This window comes from Theobroma cacao, chromosome 6 (genome assembly GCF_053813885.1).
Source record: "Theobroma cacao isolate CCN51 chromosome 6, ASM5381388v1, whole genome shotgun sequence".
Lineage (NCBI taxonomy): Eukaryota > Viridiplantae > Streptophyta > Magnoliopsida > Malvales > Malvaceae > Theobroma > Theobroma cacao.
The window spans coordinates 26,610,316-26,625,837 of NC_142644.1; the positions used below are offsets into that span (position 1 = coordinate 26,610,316).

Below are 15,522 nucleotides of genomic sequence, written 5' to 3' on the forward strand. Positions count from 1 at the left end.
GGCACTGATACCACTGTTGTTTTCCTGATTTGCTGTAAAATCATCGAATATATTTAATCAAACTACATAGCTATGTATGTTATCTCATAGTTTTGTCCTGAGCTATGTGGTGAACTTTTATAATCAATCAAAAATTATTCTCAGAGTTGTTTTCTCAATACCTAGTTTGTAAGAACATTAAAAAAGAAAGGCAAATTATTGATAAGATAAAAAAGTAAAGTGGGTGCAATTTTCCTTGAGCTCTCAGTGCCATAAATAGACATCCATGGTTTGATAGTAACGACAATTAATTAGTCCCTCTGCGTTTGGTCCTTCTCTCCATTTGATAAGCATATAGCAGAAAGGTTTGTTTTAAACAACTTCTTTTTTCCCATTCTTCCTCCAGATAAAACTGCGGAGCAAACATCATTATCCATCAAAGAACTTTCATCTCGCATTGCAGGTAGCTCAAAGGGAAATTTTGATCATCCTAAATATTCCTGCAAGAGAGCAAGGCTGGAAAATGGGATATGTGCTGATTGTTTCACTTCCATGGTGGTTTTCTTCATCCTCTTATCCCTTGGTTGCTAGGCTTTAGGGAGGCACAAGGGGCAGCAAGAAGGGCAAGCAATGGCTGCTCAACAGCTTGGCACTAATCCTCAGTCACAGACAATGATTGCGGTTGCAGATGGTATTATGGCCACAGGCACCCTTCCACCAGCTCCTCAATATCCTGCATTTCCTTCTCCTTCTCCCCATCATCCCAATCCAATCTACTTGAAGCAACAAAATGGCATGAATGTTGTTTAAAACTCCTCTTTAAGAGAAGAAGTGAGAGCATCAACAGTTCAACAAATATATATATATATATATGTTTTTCCATGTTTTTTGAACTAAATAAGCTCTTCATTGTTTGGTGAGGTGTCTCGATTTCAGAACTATTTTTTTCTATAAGCTATTGTGATGGATTGAAATTTTCAATTTTCTTTTCTGCTCGTTTTGGTTTGGTGAAGAAACCAATTTGATTTGATGATATCATTACTTCAACTGAAGTGTGTCTCAAATCTCTGCACAAACAAAAAAAAAAAAAAAAAAGAGAATAAGAAGAATGTGTCTCAAATATATTGTATGCATATACACAAGGAAACGTTGCAACCTAGTAGCAACTAAATGACTTATTGGGAATCAAAGATAAGTACATTTCTCTTGGATAGGAATTTAGATAAGTGAAGGAGACAGCTGCAAAAGCTTTTGTTGGTGATTATTAATTGATCTCAAAGTAAAACTTATGGGGCATTGACTTTAATTTAATCCCTAAAATATAATATTGATATAATGGTAAGTCAACCAAAAGTCTAAACCATTTTGTCCAAAGTCAATTCTTTGTAAATAAACTGGGAAATTTAAATTTAAAGGTTTCATGTGTGAAGTATGAACTATAGTGTAACCAAAAGGAAAAAAAGAACATCTTACCAATCAAAACTTCAATTTTTTTAAAGAAAAAACTAACTGGCTGACAGAAAGTCTTGGCCCAATCTAAACTACAGGCCCAAGTAGAAGATGGATATTAAACCATGCCAACCTTGGGTGGTTTTGGTCCAAGCTCACGCTTTCCTTTTGACCTTTTTTCATTGAAGAGATAAATATAAAAACAAGGCCGTGAACGGCAGGATTCGAACCTGCGCGGGCAGAGCCCACATGATTTCTAGTCATGCCCGATAACCACTCCGGCACGTCCACCAGTTGCTGTTAGTCGAAGCCATGTTTATTAACAGTACAAGTATTTATAATTGTGTTTTCACATTCAAGTAATCCTAAAGTATTGCAGAGTTATTAACCAAAACCCAATTATACTGGTTAACTTGTGAATTCAAAAGAATACTGGTTACCTTCTATGATAATTTTAACAAAAATTATAACTTACAAAAAAAAATTTACCAAACAATTTTAACGTAATTTTAAAAATTATTATTTTTCATAAGAATTTCATAATAGTTTTTAAATTAAAAAAAAATTAGATCAAACGGGCTCTAAAAGTACATTATTTTCTCACTCCAAATTTATCAAAACATTGAAATTTTGGGATATGGAGGTTTCTTCTTTCATCTAGTAATTTTGTTTAATCGTTGAATTTAACCATTAGGACAAAGATGAAACATTCATGATTGGTTGCACAATACTTGGTAGCCCTTTTCCCATCAAACAAAAAAAAAATTCTTTTAGAAGAATCTTCTCGGTAAATTTGTGGCTATCTTTGATTTGCGTATTGATAGTACTAAATTGAGCTTGATTAGAGAAGAACCTTCACTAAGTGGAGTCATAATAATAAACTACTCTCCTAACACCCAAGGAGAATCGGAATGTCGTGATTTGGCAGACAAAGGCCCATTCGTAAGCCAACTCACCATGTTACACTTTCTCAGTTTCTCCACTGCAAATGCCAAAGCTACTTTGGAGTTCTGGCCCACCAAAAAAAAAAGTAGCCGTTGGAGGCTTGAACGTTAAGCATACCGAGAGCAAGCACCTTTAAAAACCCACCCACTCCACTCTGTTCTAGACAGAATCTGAAACCTCCAAATCCTTTTAAAGCAGCCAAAATTCTTACAACATCTTCTCCCCTTCTCCTCTCTTTGTGAAGTCTTCTTGGGTTGGTTGAGTGAAGATGGGCATGGTGGTAGTGATCTCTCTTCCTCTAATTATCTTCTGCATATTACTTGGTGTTGGGTGTTACTTCTGGGGAAGAGCTAAAGGGAGACAAGACATCCGTACCAATCCTCAGATTTATGGGGTACCAGCTCCGCCGCCCGGTGCAACAACCTCTTTCCCATCACCTCCACACACCAAGCCTGACAACTTGGCCAATGTTTGATAGGGGCATCTCAGAATTGAAGTTACAACAGGAACAGATTTTATATCTGGGTTCCTTTAAAAAACAATTTTTTGGGTGTCGAAAAAAGTTGATTGTTCGCGTGTTTTTGTTGCTTATACTTGTGTGAAATTGAGATATACTGTGTTGGGTGTATATTAGTTGAATCATGAATCAATAAAGATGTATAGCAGCACTAAATCTATTTTCTGATGCATAATTTGGTTTTCAGTTTTGATGTGAATTTTCCTTGCTTGACAAAGATTAATCCAGTTATTTCATGATGCATAATGTTTGCTGATGCAACTAATCCTTAAAAATGAAGTGTTAAGTGGTGGGAATTTGTTGTTTCTAAAACTGTTATTAAACAACAGAATAGGTGTTACAGAGAGATGGGCCAAGGAAGACTGCTTCTTGATTACATGTTCTAACTTCTATCAAGGAACAGCCAGAGAGATTTGTTTACACTATGAAAAATTATGATTACATGTTTGCGTATTCCTATAAGGCTAAATCTGCAAAACCTCCAAACCTAAGAAAACCTAAGCAAAGTTTAAAATCTAATTACATGTCTTTATTACAAAAAGTGTTAAAATTTGGCGGTTAGGTCAATTACCAGTCACTGGCACTAGTGCGCACCACATTCCCTCCCTTTGCATCGGCAGATCCTTTCCCATTTCAGTTCTGTTCAAAAATCTTCACCTTCTTTAAAACCTTGTGCCATGATTTACACACGATAAACCATTCCTACCTCGATCAGAGAGGTGTGTGGGATCCCAAGTGCTGTGGCTGGATGCCTACAGTTCTGTCTTAAGAACCCATAAACAATGTTTATGACAAACTTCTTCAAATACGAAGATGTTTCACTCGCCAAAATACAAGTGCTACCCATCATATATGCCAGACCAGATTCCTTTGCCTCTGTCAGATCCTCCAATTCCTTGCTACATCCCACTCCACGAAATCTCACTGTTCTCTTGCTAGCTCTGCTACTGATTCCATTCTCAAGCCCCAAAGCAGCAACATCCACTGGTGGACTTGATTGCTGCTGATTCAGGCCGAATTCCATTCCTAAGGCTCGAACTTCACTATCATCACTGCCGCTCTGTAAAAATTCTGCCACAGTTTCAATCAGACGACTCTCAAAATCATGACTATCCTTCCTTTCATCCTTGTAACCGTATCTAACAACACATTGGAACAGGCGGAATTCTGCTGGACCAATGCGACTTATAACATATCGCTGATTGAGAGGAACTTTAGGAACTGTGAGAGATCGTATAGTAACAAATATAAGGATACGGTGAAAGGCAGGAAAGTTGGTGACAAAGTGGGTAAACATTGGTGGGACCCCTGTGGTCACATTTGAGTAGATTAGGCCTATTCCAGGAACACGATTTATACCAAGGTTTGGGCCCATGCTTAGAAGCATATCCAAGCTTACCTTGTTGTGCGACTCATAAGAGTGTTTCTTTAGAGTCCCGTAGTGCCATATGCACATTGTAGACAGAACTATTAGGGAGAAAATCAGAGGGAACCAACCCCCTTTATGAACTTTTGCAAGGCATGCGGAGAAGTAAGACATCTCCAGAGACCCAAAAACAATGACAAAAGCAACAGCTCCCAAAATGTTCCTCTTCCAAACCAGAACGATAACCAGAAACATCAAGCAGGTGGTAACCAACATTACAGTAATCACTGCAAGGCCTAAAACAAGAATAGCAACAAGTCAAAGTTGAATGTGAGTGAACTGCAGGGAGAAGAGAGGCATAAGAGAGAGAGCTCTAGATTGTACCATATGCATTGCCTATCATGTCCGTATCCCTATAGCCAGCCACAACAGCAAGGCATAAAACCATCAAGATCCAATTCACCTCTGGTATGTAGATCTGCCCATGTATGTGGTTTGATGTGTGTATCACCCTGACACGTGGAAAACACTTCAAAGCCCTACACTGGCTGATTATTGAGAAAGTAGCAGAAATAATTGCTTGACTCCCAACAACTGTCGCAAGGGTTGCAATGATAAACACTGGCCAGAATACAACCTCTGCATAGAGAAAGGGGGGAATTTTGCTATGAGATTATGACCCAAGCCCCAAGTACTACATCTGATCATAAGGAAAAAAGCATCTCTTATATTCAGCCTTACTAGTATCTTTAACACTCCTCTATGCCATAAAAAATAATTAAAAAGCAATAGTATTATTAGCAATTGAATGTAGCATTATTGGATTGGAGCAGATATTTAAAGATTTAAGCAGTCCAGACTTCCTTTTTTCACTCAGCAGTAGTCAAGACTTGAACAAGTACCCTTTAAACTCATCCAAAAGGCTTTGATACCATAAACCTTTACAATGGTGCTTACTAATCTATATGGTTTACATGTTTTTGTGACCAAACACAGTAGACTCCAAACCATCCTTTACTCACAGAGCAACAGCATGGAGCACTCTCTAATGAAGTACAAGACTCATTCATTTGATTTACCAGGGATTGATTTATAGAAGCTTCTCTGAAGGTCCACTTTGTGCTTGGAGAGATAAGCAGCCTCACCCATATACGCCAAAATTAAGCAAGGGTAGACAACAACAGTGAATGCAATCTGTTCATCAGAAACATATGTTAATAGAAATCAAGAAAGCAGATCAGTTAAAATCATGCTTTCACATAAGAAATAGGCAAATATGTCTACACAAACCACTGAACAAACAAAGATAGAAAACAGAGAAAGATCAGAAACTCTCACAAAGACATTTACAATATTTGCAACAAGCAAAATAGATGGGAACAGATGATAGCATGCATTTGATGGCTCTCATTCATTTCCAAATTATTCAAACTTTGTACAATCAAAGGTAAGAACTTACCCGGATGGAAAGCTGGGAAAAATGACCAAGATCAGCAAACATGGCCTCTGCGCCTGATAAATTGAAAGAGGGAATATTCATTATTCTAATCAAAATTACCTTAAATAAAATGGGTTTATCTTGAGGGGTTATTGACAAACCTGTAACACAAAGAACAATGCCTCCAAGAGAGCTCCATCCATCTTTTCCAGTCTTTTTGAAAAAGTTATACACATAATATGGTGACAGAGCACTGATTACACGTGGATTCCAGTGTATTATGTTGTAAATTCCAACGACACTAATGCAAAAGAGCCATGCTAACAAAATAGGAGCAAAAAGAAATCCAACCCTACGAGTCCCAACATGCTGAAGTTCGAACAGCCCCACCAAAATCACACATGCAATAAGTACAGTATAATCTGCATGAGAGAAGCCAAATTAAAGATGTGCATCCATTTTATTGATCAAAGATGTAACTTAACTATACTAGCTCCATTCAAAAGGGAGTTATGGAAACTGCTGTCCACATGTAATATGCTAACTAGCTTTCCTGCAAATTTCCAACTAGCTAGCAACTGGAAGAATGGAGTTGGGCTAGCTTATAGATATATCTGTTATTGGGAGCAACTTGACTGACCCTGAAGCAATTGAAAAGGAATTCTACACTCTAAAGGAAGATCGAAAATGCTAGTTTGACTTACTATCATGAAGACCGGTGGCCTTAATTTTGATGCCATTAACTGCAGAAAGAACTGTATAAAAAATGCAACTCATTAGTAATTGCAGGAGGTGATCATAAAGGAGAAGAAAAAATTCAGCAGATGAAGTAACAAGATGCAACTTCTTGTGATTAGTACATCAAGAAGCAAGAAACAGTTATATTCAATTTCATAGGGTTCATCTGCAAAGCAACATCAAAATGATCTGTAAAATAATCTAACTTCCAGATTCATCCTTCTGAAAAGAATTAAAGCTAATCGAATTCCCAGTAATCCAAGGAGAAAGTAATACCAGACATTGATGGGGTTAGGATACCATCACCAATAACCATGCTAGTCCCCAGGAGCACAAGTAGAAGCAAAACAATACGGGAACTTTGATACTTATCAAAGAACTCTTTTAAAATTGAACTAGCTACAGTTTCCTTCCTGGGTAGTCCAGAGTTATAAGCAGATATGTCATCATCAGGTGCATCAGAAGCACTCAAAAGACCCAGCTTTGCACGCCGGCAAAGTAATGAATATAAAGCAAAGGTTCCACCTGCAGGAACGAGGCTTCCTTCAGGAAATTCACACTAAATGCAGCTATATTTGTCTCAATAAACAAGGTGATAAATATGCAGGACTTTGAAAGCACCTTCACCATTATCATCTGCCCCTAATACAAAGATAATGTACTTGCATAGAGGGATTAGAGTCAAAGTCCAGAAAACCAAAGACAGTACCCCAAGTATTTCATCATCTTCCTCATGAAGGCTCAACCTCCCAGAAAACGTGCTTTTATAAACATATATTGGCGAAGTGCTCAGGTCACCATATACAACACCAAAACTCTGATACGCAAGACATAAAGTAGTCCTGTAAATTTTCTGCATGTAAAACAAGCATCAAACATATTAGAATTTTGGCTGAGCAAAAAAACACATATTAGAATTTCCTCATTCCTTATCAAAATTCTTTCTTGCACATAATAAAATATGCGAAAATGCTATGGTATGCTTTCTAAACATCTTCAATAAGTGGAATATTAGAAAGAGAACAAGCACGTTCAATAAGTCACGTGCAGGAAAAAAAAACAAGCAAATTAAAATTCAACTTCTTTTGGAACTTCATATTCTTCAAAGAAATGATATGTTTGTTCACCAAATAATATTAAAAGATAGCAGGGAACTCATATAACAAACGGGCAACCAAAACCAAATTGAATAAAAATTGAATAATAACAGAAAACTAGAATGATATTTATAATGGAAAACTGAATTCAAAGGCAACGTGAACTAAGCCCAGTTATCCCATTTAGTTCACTTTAGATAATCCTATACGAAAAATATCATCAACATTAACAAAATCAAAATTCCTTACACTTCTTCCACATTTTCTCAGAAAACAAACAGAACCCAAAACTAACAAACACGAAAACTAAAACACCTCCGAAAAAACCAATAAAAGAGAAGTACCCAGTTAAGCAAATCAACAAATACAAACATAAAAATCCAAAAATCTAAAATTTGAAAGAAAAAAAAAAGTACCAGCCGAGACTCCCGGGTCACGGACCCGGCTTCCGGATCCATACAACAGTGTCTCTTCTTCTTCTTTTTACGGTAAGCAAAAGGAGCTCCGAAATGGGTACCGAAAACGAAACCCCTAAACTCCAAAAGAATTGAAGAAAAGGGCTTTGAGATATCGAAAAAGAGAGTGTAAAGGTGAAGAGAGGCAGAGAGAGTTGTAAAATAGAGTGTTTTTGTTTTCCTCCTTTATTTTTGGGTTCTAGAGAGAGAAGAGAAAACAGTGAGTTGGATTTGGAGAGAGGCAGTTAACAATATTAATAATAATAAAAAGAACGTGTGACATAAGGAACGGAGACTTTTTTTTTTCTTCTTTTTTGAAAGGTTGGAACAGAGACTCTTTCTCTTCATTCTTTTGAAGGGCGCCAAAACAAAAAACACGAACTAATTTTGTGTTTTTTATCTGTTGCAAATCAGCCTCCTTTTTCCTCATCCGTTTGTGCTTTGATCTTGTATTTAGATATTTGGTTTCATTTAGTTACTATTTTGGAGAATATTTTCCATATATAGGAAAATTTTCAATTGGTGGGAAAACTAAAAGTCCAAAAGGTTGCACTCACTCCTTTTAAAAAAAACTGTATTGAAAAATGTTTACGGGAATATTTTGCGTTATACTTCCTGGGTTTCTTGTTTGTACGAAAAGATAAATGGTAAATGCATTTTTTTATATTTCCATTTTCAGCATTGGTTTCCCTTTCTCCGTCCTTTTCAATTGGAGTGAACAAAATACAAAAAAAGTCACATGGTTGGAAATGAAATTTTGAGATCTTTTTTTTAACTAAAATTCAAGTTATCATACTTCCAAAAAAAAAAATTTCAAGTTATTAATTATTTATTACAAAATTATTGATTTTATTATGAAATTTAATATGAATTATCAAAGACGATAAAAATCGACTGGATTTAAAAACTCATTTGAATCGGTTCAAAAATTAAATTTGATTCAAATTAAAAAAAATAAACTCAAATTTTTAAATAATAGAACTTGAATTGTCCAATCTGAATCCACCCAATTGTCAACTATTATAAATTCCATAATTATATGTATAATTTTTAATAAAATTTTAATAGACTTACATAAACTCGTAAAAAAAGTTTCAATTATATAATCATAATGTATCATGATTCATGAAAGGAATTCTACTAATATCGATTGCTGGTCTTAGCAATATTTAAACTAACAAACCAAACTCAAGCCTAACAAATTTAAACCCATGAAATGATCTAACTTGCCTAACATATTTATTTGCTTTCTTTTTTTGGGGATAGCCTAGTCGGCTAATCCCATTCTACATTTCACCATTATCTAAACTTGAGGTATCCACCAAAAAATTTTTCATCTAACACTGCCTTGACCTAATGTTTTATGCTCTACGTTTATTTTGTTTTGCATTTAGTTTGTGATTTGATTTAATTTGATTGGGAAGGATTCCTTTGCATTAATAAAGAATCATTAAAAAAAAATCTCACCAATTTGGAATTTAAAATATTCAAAATCTCTAATTGACGTGGGAATTGAGATGGTATTCAATCAACTTCATTTGTAGAAAAATAGAGTGACTCTATAGTTTCTGCAGTGGGCAAAGTGCATAAAAAATTGTATTATCTGTTACTACATAGAGTTTCCATGCTTTTTAACTTTGTATATATGAGGAATGTCTCATACATATATATGTTATAAATATTTAAAAGAAAAAAAAAAACCTTCGTGTGAGAATGCCTGTGACTCCACAATCGCAAAATAAGAATATTCTCAAAGGTGGAGAGTACGTACCGAATACACTATGATAGAGGCCTTAGCTAACTCCCATTATATATTGCATCATATATATATATATATATATATATATTGGTAGCTCTATAATTTGATTTTATTACTAACCGTGAACAAATTCAACAATTATGAAAACATTTTGTATTTATTATGGATAAATATATAAATGGATGTGACAAATATGGAAAAAGCAATCTTATACTTTTTGGTGAAGCCCATAAAATTATAAATTTGTAACCTAGGTCGAAAAAGATAATAATTAAGCGTTAATAACATAAATAGAAAGAAATTTTCAAAAAAACATTAATAAGAAAATTTTGAAAATTTTGTTGTTTAATGATAAGTTTTAATTATTATTATGAAATTTTTTGCCAGAACAAAATGATCAGGTTGGCAACACACGTTTGTGCAGCTTGGGATCTAACCTTCCTTTGTGCCCCAAAAAAAAATTAAAAGGAGGGCTCTGATATTATACATCAATGATGAGTTTTTAGATTTTGAAAACTGATTTATGTAAATAACACGTTATAATTATGCTCATTTATAAATAATTTTTATTTTTTATAACCTCATTTATAAAATTTAAATATCATCCATATATGAGATGAGTTTACGTTTAATAGTATATATATCACATAATTTAAATTAAACAACGGTGAAATATATTAGCTAGATAGATATTTCAAAGGTTATGGATAATAATAATAATAATAATAATTAGAAAAGTGTTAAAGAGTGGCAACATAAAAGCAAAAGGCTTGGGTACCGGCAAATTCCAAAGGGTATGTCATGCATTAACCTTTTTATAATGGCGACAATTAAGAAGAAAGGAAAATTATGGACTATGGTTGGCGAGGGCCACAATTTGTACTTAGCTGGGGAAAAAGGAAAAGGAATCTTGAACTAAACAATTCAAAGAGCTGCATATGAAAAGCAGGTGAAGGAAAAGTAAGCAGTTTTCTTTCCTTCTTTCGCTTTGGGAAGGCAGCAGCACTGAAAATGAGACAGTGATATTGCATTAAAACTCGGCTTAGAATTCCATGAGTGAGAAACAGGCCGCTTTTATTTTAAGGTATAAAAACTATGCTAAACATTTGGAAAGCTTTTAAAGACGACAAACTAACTTTTGACCAAATCAAAATTAGTTGGTTGTTTCCGTTTCTTTTCTTTTTTTTTAATTATTTCAAATAAATCTTCTCATGCTTTTGGCAGCGGATTTTCATGGCTACTATCAGATCAAGCTACCAAAATGTTGACCAACGGCGGTGGTCGCTGGCAATCGGCAACTGATGTCACATGCATTGTTTGGTTTAGACTTTTTTTCCATGGAGGAAGGAAAACCAAAGCTTAAGAAACGAAGAATTTTGTTGTTAATTACAACCTTGGATTGGACGTGCATTCCCCTTTGTCTTTGTGTGACTTCTTTTTTCTTTTGCAATTGCCGAGCAAAAGATACATACATATATATGCTTTTAATTTATTGTTGGTTACATATTTATAAGCATGTATTTCACCTATATGATTTAGGAGATTTTATTAGTTGATCAATATTGGTGATATCTTGCAAATTATTATTAACATTTGACATATTCAATTATTTTACTATGTGATCCCTTCAACTCGTTGTAGAGTTATATCTAAATATATAGACGTATGGTAATGAGCTCTTTTGAAGGCTATGGACCAGAATCCACCATCATTTTGACTAATTAATGATGGTATATTCAAAGAAATGTTTTAACATCAGTAAATCAGTGGGCCAAAAAAAAAAAAAAAAGAAAAACACAGTCCAAATAAATCATATAATATATACATATATATAAAATTCACAAACAATATGGAATTATAAACAATGTCATCATGTGTATTAAACTTATTTCGAGTTCGATCATGATTTTTTTTTTCTACTTCAAATTTTGAAAAAAAAAAACTTATGGGATCGAAAAAACAAAGTACATAACTTATAGTCAGGGTCGGCCCTACGGTGAAGCCACCCAAGCAAGGGCTTTAGGCCCCTGATTTGGGGAGGTCCCAATTTTAAAGAAGATTTATAATTTTATAATAATTATAATATAATTAATTATATTAAAAATATAAAAATAAAAAATAATTCATCAAATTATTTGTTCTTTTACTTTTTTTAATTATGTGTCTAATAAATCTCAATTTTCTATTACTTCTTTATTTCTAGAATACTATTAATTCTCAACTATATTATCTTATTTTCAATAAACTAACAATTACATGTATTTAATCATTTTCAATAGTTATTTTTTTCTCACTTATTTCTCTTGTTTTCAATCAACACATTTAATGATTTTCAACAACTATTTTTTTTTCTTATATATAAAACTAATTATTTTTTTCAATATATAATATCTGCTTTTGAAATATTTCTTTCTCATTTGCTCTTTCTTCCTTTAACTTCAATTTTTCTTCAAAAAATACACAAGAAGTCTGTTATTTTATTATCTTCATAAAGCTGTGAGCCTTATTTGCGATTTGTAATAAGCATTCAACAATTAGGTACTATTGTTCTAATATTTATAGATTTTTTTACTTTAATTTAGATTTATATTATATTGTTATATTATTTTTATTTATGTGATAGTTGATTTATTTGAATTAAAAATTTTAATTGATGATTTTATATTAGTCATTTAAAAAATATAAGATAATTATAATAGTTAAATATTTTTAAAATAATATTAACAATTCCAGCAAGTGTTGCTTCAGGAGAAAGAAATTTTTCAAAACTAAAATTAATAAAATCTTATTTAAAATCAACAATGTCTCAAGAAAGATTAAATGAATTGATTATATTATAAATTGAAAAAAAATATTAAAAAAACTTGATTATAAAAATTTAATTAAAAATTTTGCATCTCAAAAAGTTAGAAGAATAAAATTTTAATAATTTTTTTTAATTTCAATAAAAAAAAAGCTTCATTTGAATATTTCACTTTAGGCCTTTGAACTTATTAAGTCGCCCCTACTTATAGTACCAGTAAATAATAATCATCATGTAATGTTATTAAACAAAAGAAGAAGCTTTCATAAAGTTCTTCCAAAGCACGTAAGAAGCTTTGAAAAATCTTTTAGAATTACAAATTAAATTTTAGGACTTTTTTAGTTTAATCTTCTGTGATCTTGTTGATGGCTAAAGGTCATGAGAACAAATTTATAATATATATGAATTATGTTCAAGGACCTGACTTTGAGAATGTCAATTTCATGATATAATTAAAGAGTTAAATTTTTATATTTGAACTAAATTATGATTAAGATGTATAAAAATTAAATGAAGACTAAATTGATACATGCGCTATATAGTGAGATTTACGGTGAGTAAAGGTCGGCTTGGCGGTAGTAATATTTTGATTTTTTAAAGTGTTTGATTGATATGCATTTGGTAAAATTTTATCGACATTTTATATTAAGAATCATAAATATATATATATATATATATATATATACATTTTATAAATTTTTCTTATTTTCTTTTTATTTTTTTACACACTAAATCGTTCGATGTCATCACCTATGCTGCTTGAGATAAGCTACGTCGACAGCAACAAATACTTGTAAGATTGTCAATGGCAAACCAAAGCAAACAAAATCTCTTCTTTACTTGTTTGGGAAAAGACAAAACATAAATAATGACTTCTGCTTTTACTTCAAGTAATAAATTATTAAAGAATTAGGGGTAAGTAAGAAAACAATATCTCAAATCAAAGGGAGCCAAATAAACCTCCTCCCAGTATATATATAGAATCAGATAATATGATTGAGAACAACCACATCAACATCCCTGCTAATTTTCCACCATCATTCCATCTTTTTCAACAAGTGACATGTATAGAAATACTACTCTTATTATTTCTCTCATTCCAACATTTTAATTGTTTATTATAATTTGAATCAAGTTATAAATCAGAATCTTACCCAAAAAAAAAAACTATCATAAATAATAATTAGTAGGAGAATGTCTTGCCATTTCCCAACCAGATTGTTAATTAAATTAAAATGCAAAAAAAGAGATGAAATATGAAATTGTTACGTGTGTGAATTCATTTATATAATTTTTATTTCAACAAACAACAAAAAGTGATCGCATCAAAATTAAGGGAGTTGAATTTGGAAATCGTAGGAAAACCGACGGTACAAATAGATCAACTACCAAATACATTTGACTTTTATGGCAGAAGTCCTTATCTTCCTACCAATAGCCTCAATTATGCAGTGTTTGAAGATGGAGTACTTGGCAGCTACTGGAGTTGTCATTGGAATCCAATTTTTCTTTGCTAGTTGTAGTCTTTGATATTGACCAAGAAAAAGGGGAAGACATTTAATTATAAAGACAAAAGTAGGCTTTTATAATGAAATAACAATAAAGATGCTAATGCTCTCCAACAATATCTCATGTAAACCATATTGTTGTTTTTGCAAGCTGCAATTGCTCCCATAAATTAATGACATGGACCGAGTTAAGTGGCTGTATATGGTTGCAGATGGAACCAAGCATATACCTATTGAATGGCTATCTAACTATTTAAATTAATTTGAAAAGACTAGGAGATTCATGCACTGTGAAAAGTACTGAAAACCAAGCTTGGATATGGTCATTTTCAGATTGAATGCAGTTATAGCAATTCGTACATGTCGTGCAAGTCAATGCCTTGTTGGCTATATATATATATAGACAAATAGAAATTAAACACGAACTCCAGAGGTTTGCTATAAAAATATGTAGCTGAATCACCCAACATTCCAATGGAAGAACTTGAGACAAAGAAATGTAAGGAGTTTCTATCTTATCCTTTCAAAAAAAATTAATGAAATTTGGTCAATTTCACATGCTTATCCATGTTCACTGAATATTATAGTTGATTAATGTATTGAAACATTAGCTGGATTGGGAAGCTAAAGATCTTTTAGTTATTTTCCAAAAATGTTTTCTGAATATTAGAAGAATGGAGTCAATTAAAAATGAATTTATATTATTACTTCTTTTGAATTTTGATTTTGCTTTCTTGTGAAAGTGAAAAACGTGGTTAAGAAGGATATTTTTATTTTGTCCACCTATGAAGGGTAAGCTCAAACGTTTATGGTGATCAAGTTGGTCATCAAGATATTTGATATGCTCAACCGTCTATGGATAATGATTTGTGACAAAATATTAGAAGAGTAAATTTGGATATAATTTTAATATCACATCGAATATTTTAATAAATAAAGTAAATAGGATAATTTCACTCGAAATAAAAAGAGAAGAGTTTTGTATTTATAAGCATGAGTATTAAACATCTCAATGAGTTAACATTTTAGAGAGAGGACAATAGCACTATAATATGTACACTATGTAAAAACAATATTAAAATCCCCACAATACAGATCATTATATATAGCTTTTGTATTTTTTTCATTTCATTTTGCGAAAAGTATGAATTATGTGGCGATGCTTTCGTCTAACTATTTCGTCCTTAGGACAACTTCAAAGGTATGTGTTATAAATAACTAATGACGGCCCTAAAAAACATGCCAACATATTTAATATTTGAATGAGAATAATTGATAAGTTAATGGTTCTTAAAAACATCTTAACATGTTAAAATTTGAATGAAATGATATACTATTAGATTAATACAAGTCATATTTGTTGACATACAATAAACATTTTATAAAATTATTTTTAATTTTTTGTTAATTTATTTGCTTAATTTCAAAGAATAAAAGTTTTTTCTTAATTGAAAAAAGAAAAATTTGA

General features: G+C 32.4%; 2 protein-coding genes and 1 non-coding gene across 3 annotated transcripts; 1 reads left to right on the plus strand and 2 right to left on the minus strand.

Moving 5' to 3' along the window:
* Nucleotides 1-1,637: 1,637 nt before the first annotated feature.
* Nucleotides 1,638-1,719, minus strand: TRNAS-AGA (transfer RNA serine (anticodon AGA)). The gene has a single exon. It is a non-coding gene; the product is annotated as a tRNA-Ser (tRNA).
* Nucleotides 1,720-2,441: 722 nt separating this feature from the next.
* LOC18596358 (uncharacterized) lies at nt 2,442-3,065 on the plus strand. The gene has a single exon (XM_007024775.3). The coding sequence runs from the start codon at nt 2,642-2,644 to the stop codon at nt 2,846-2,848; it is 207 nt and encodes a 68-aa protein (XP_007024837.2). The 5' UTR covers nt 2,442-2,641; the 3' UTR covers nt 2,849-3,065.
* Nucleotides 3,066-3,177: 112 nt separating this feature from the next.
* On the minus strand, nt 3,178-8,381 carry LOC18596359 (putative potassium transporter 13). The gene is made up of 9 exons (XM_007024777.3): nt 7,946-8,381; nt 7,054-7,285; nt 6,709-6,957; nt 6,399-6,449; nt 5,856-6,116; nt 5,716-5,768; nt 5,336-5,450; nt 4,641-4,895; nt 3,178-4,552 (listed from the first exon to the last, which is right to left on the minus strand). Exons 1-9 carry the CDS (start codon nt 7,985-7,987, stop codon nt 3,573-3,575), a joined length of 2,238 nt encoding a protein of 745 aa, XP_007024839.3. The 5' UTR covers nt 7,988-8,381; the 3' UTR covers nt 3,178-3,572.
* Nucleotides 8,382-15,522: the final 7,141 nt, after the last annotated feature.

Bases quoted from the DNA above. Each gene is read 5' to 3' on its own strand.
- LOC18596359 (XM_007024777.3), bottom strand. From the start codon at position 7,987: ATGGATCCGGAAGCCGGGTCCGTGACCCGGGAGTCTCGGCTG. The intron at 7,286-7,945 runs GTACTTTTTTTT...TTTTACATGCAG, and splicing joins TGACCCGGGAGTCTCGGCTG to AAAATTTACAGGACTACTTT. The intron at 6,958-7,053 runs GTGCTTTCAAAG...TCGTTCCTGCAG, and splicing joins GGCAGATGATAATGGTGAAG to GTGGAACCTTTGCTTTATAT.
- LOC18596358 (XM_007024775.3), top strand. From the start codon at position 2,642: ATGGGCATGGTGGTAGTGATCTCTCTTCCTCTAATTATCTTCTGCATA.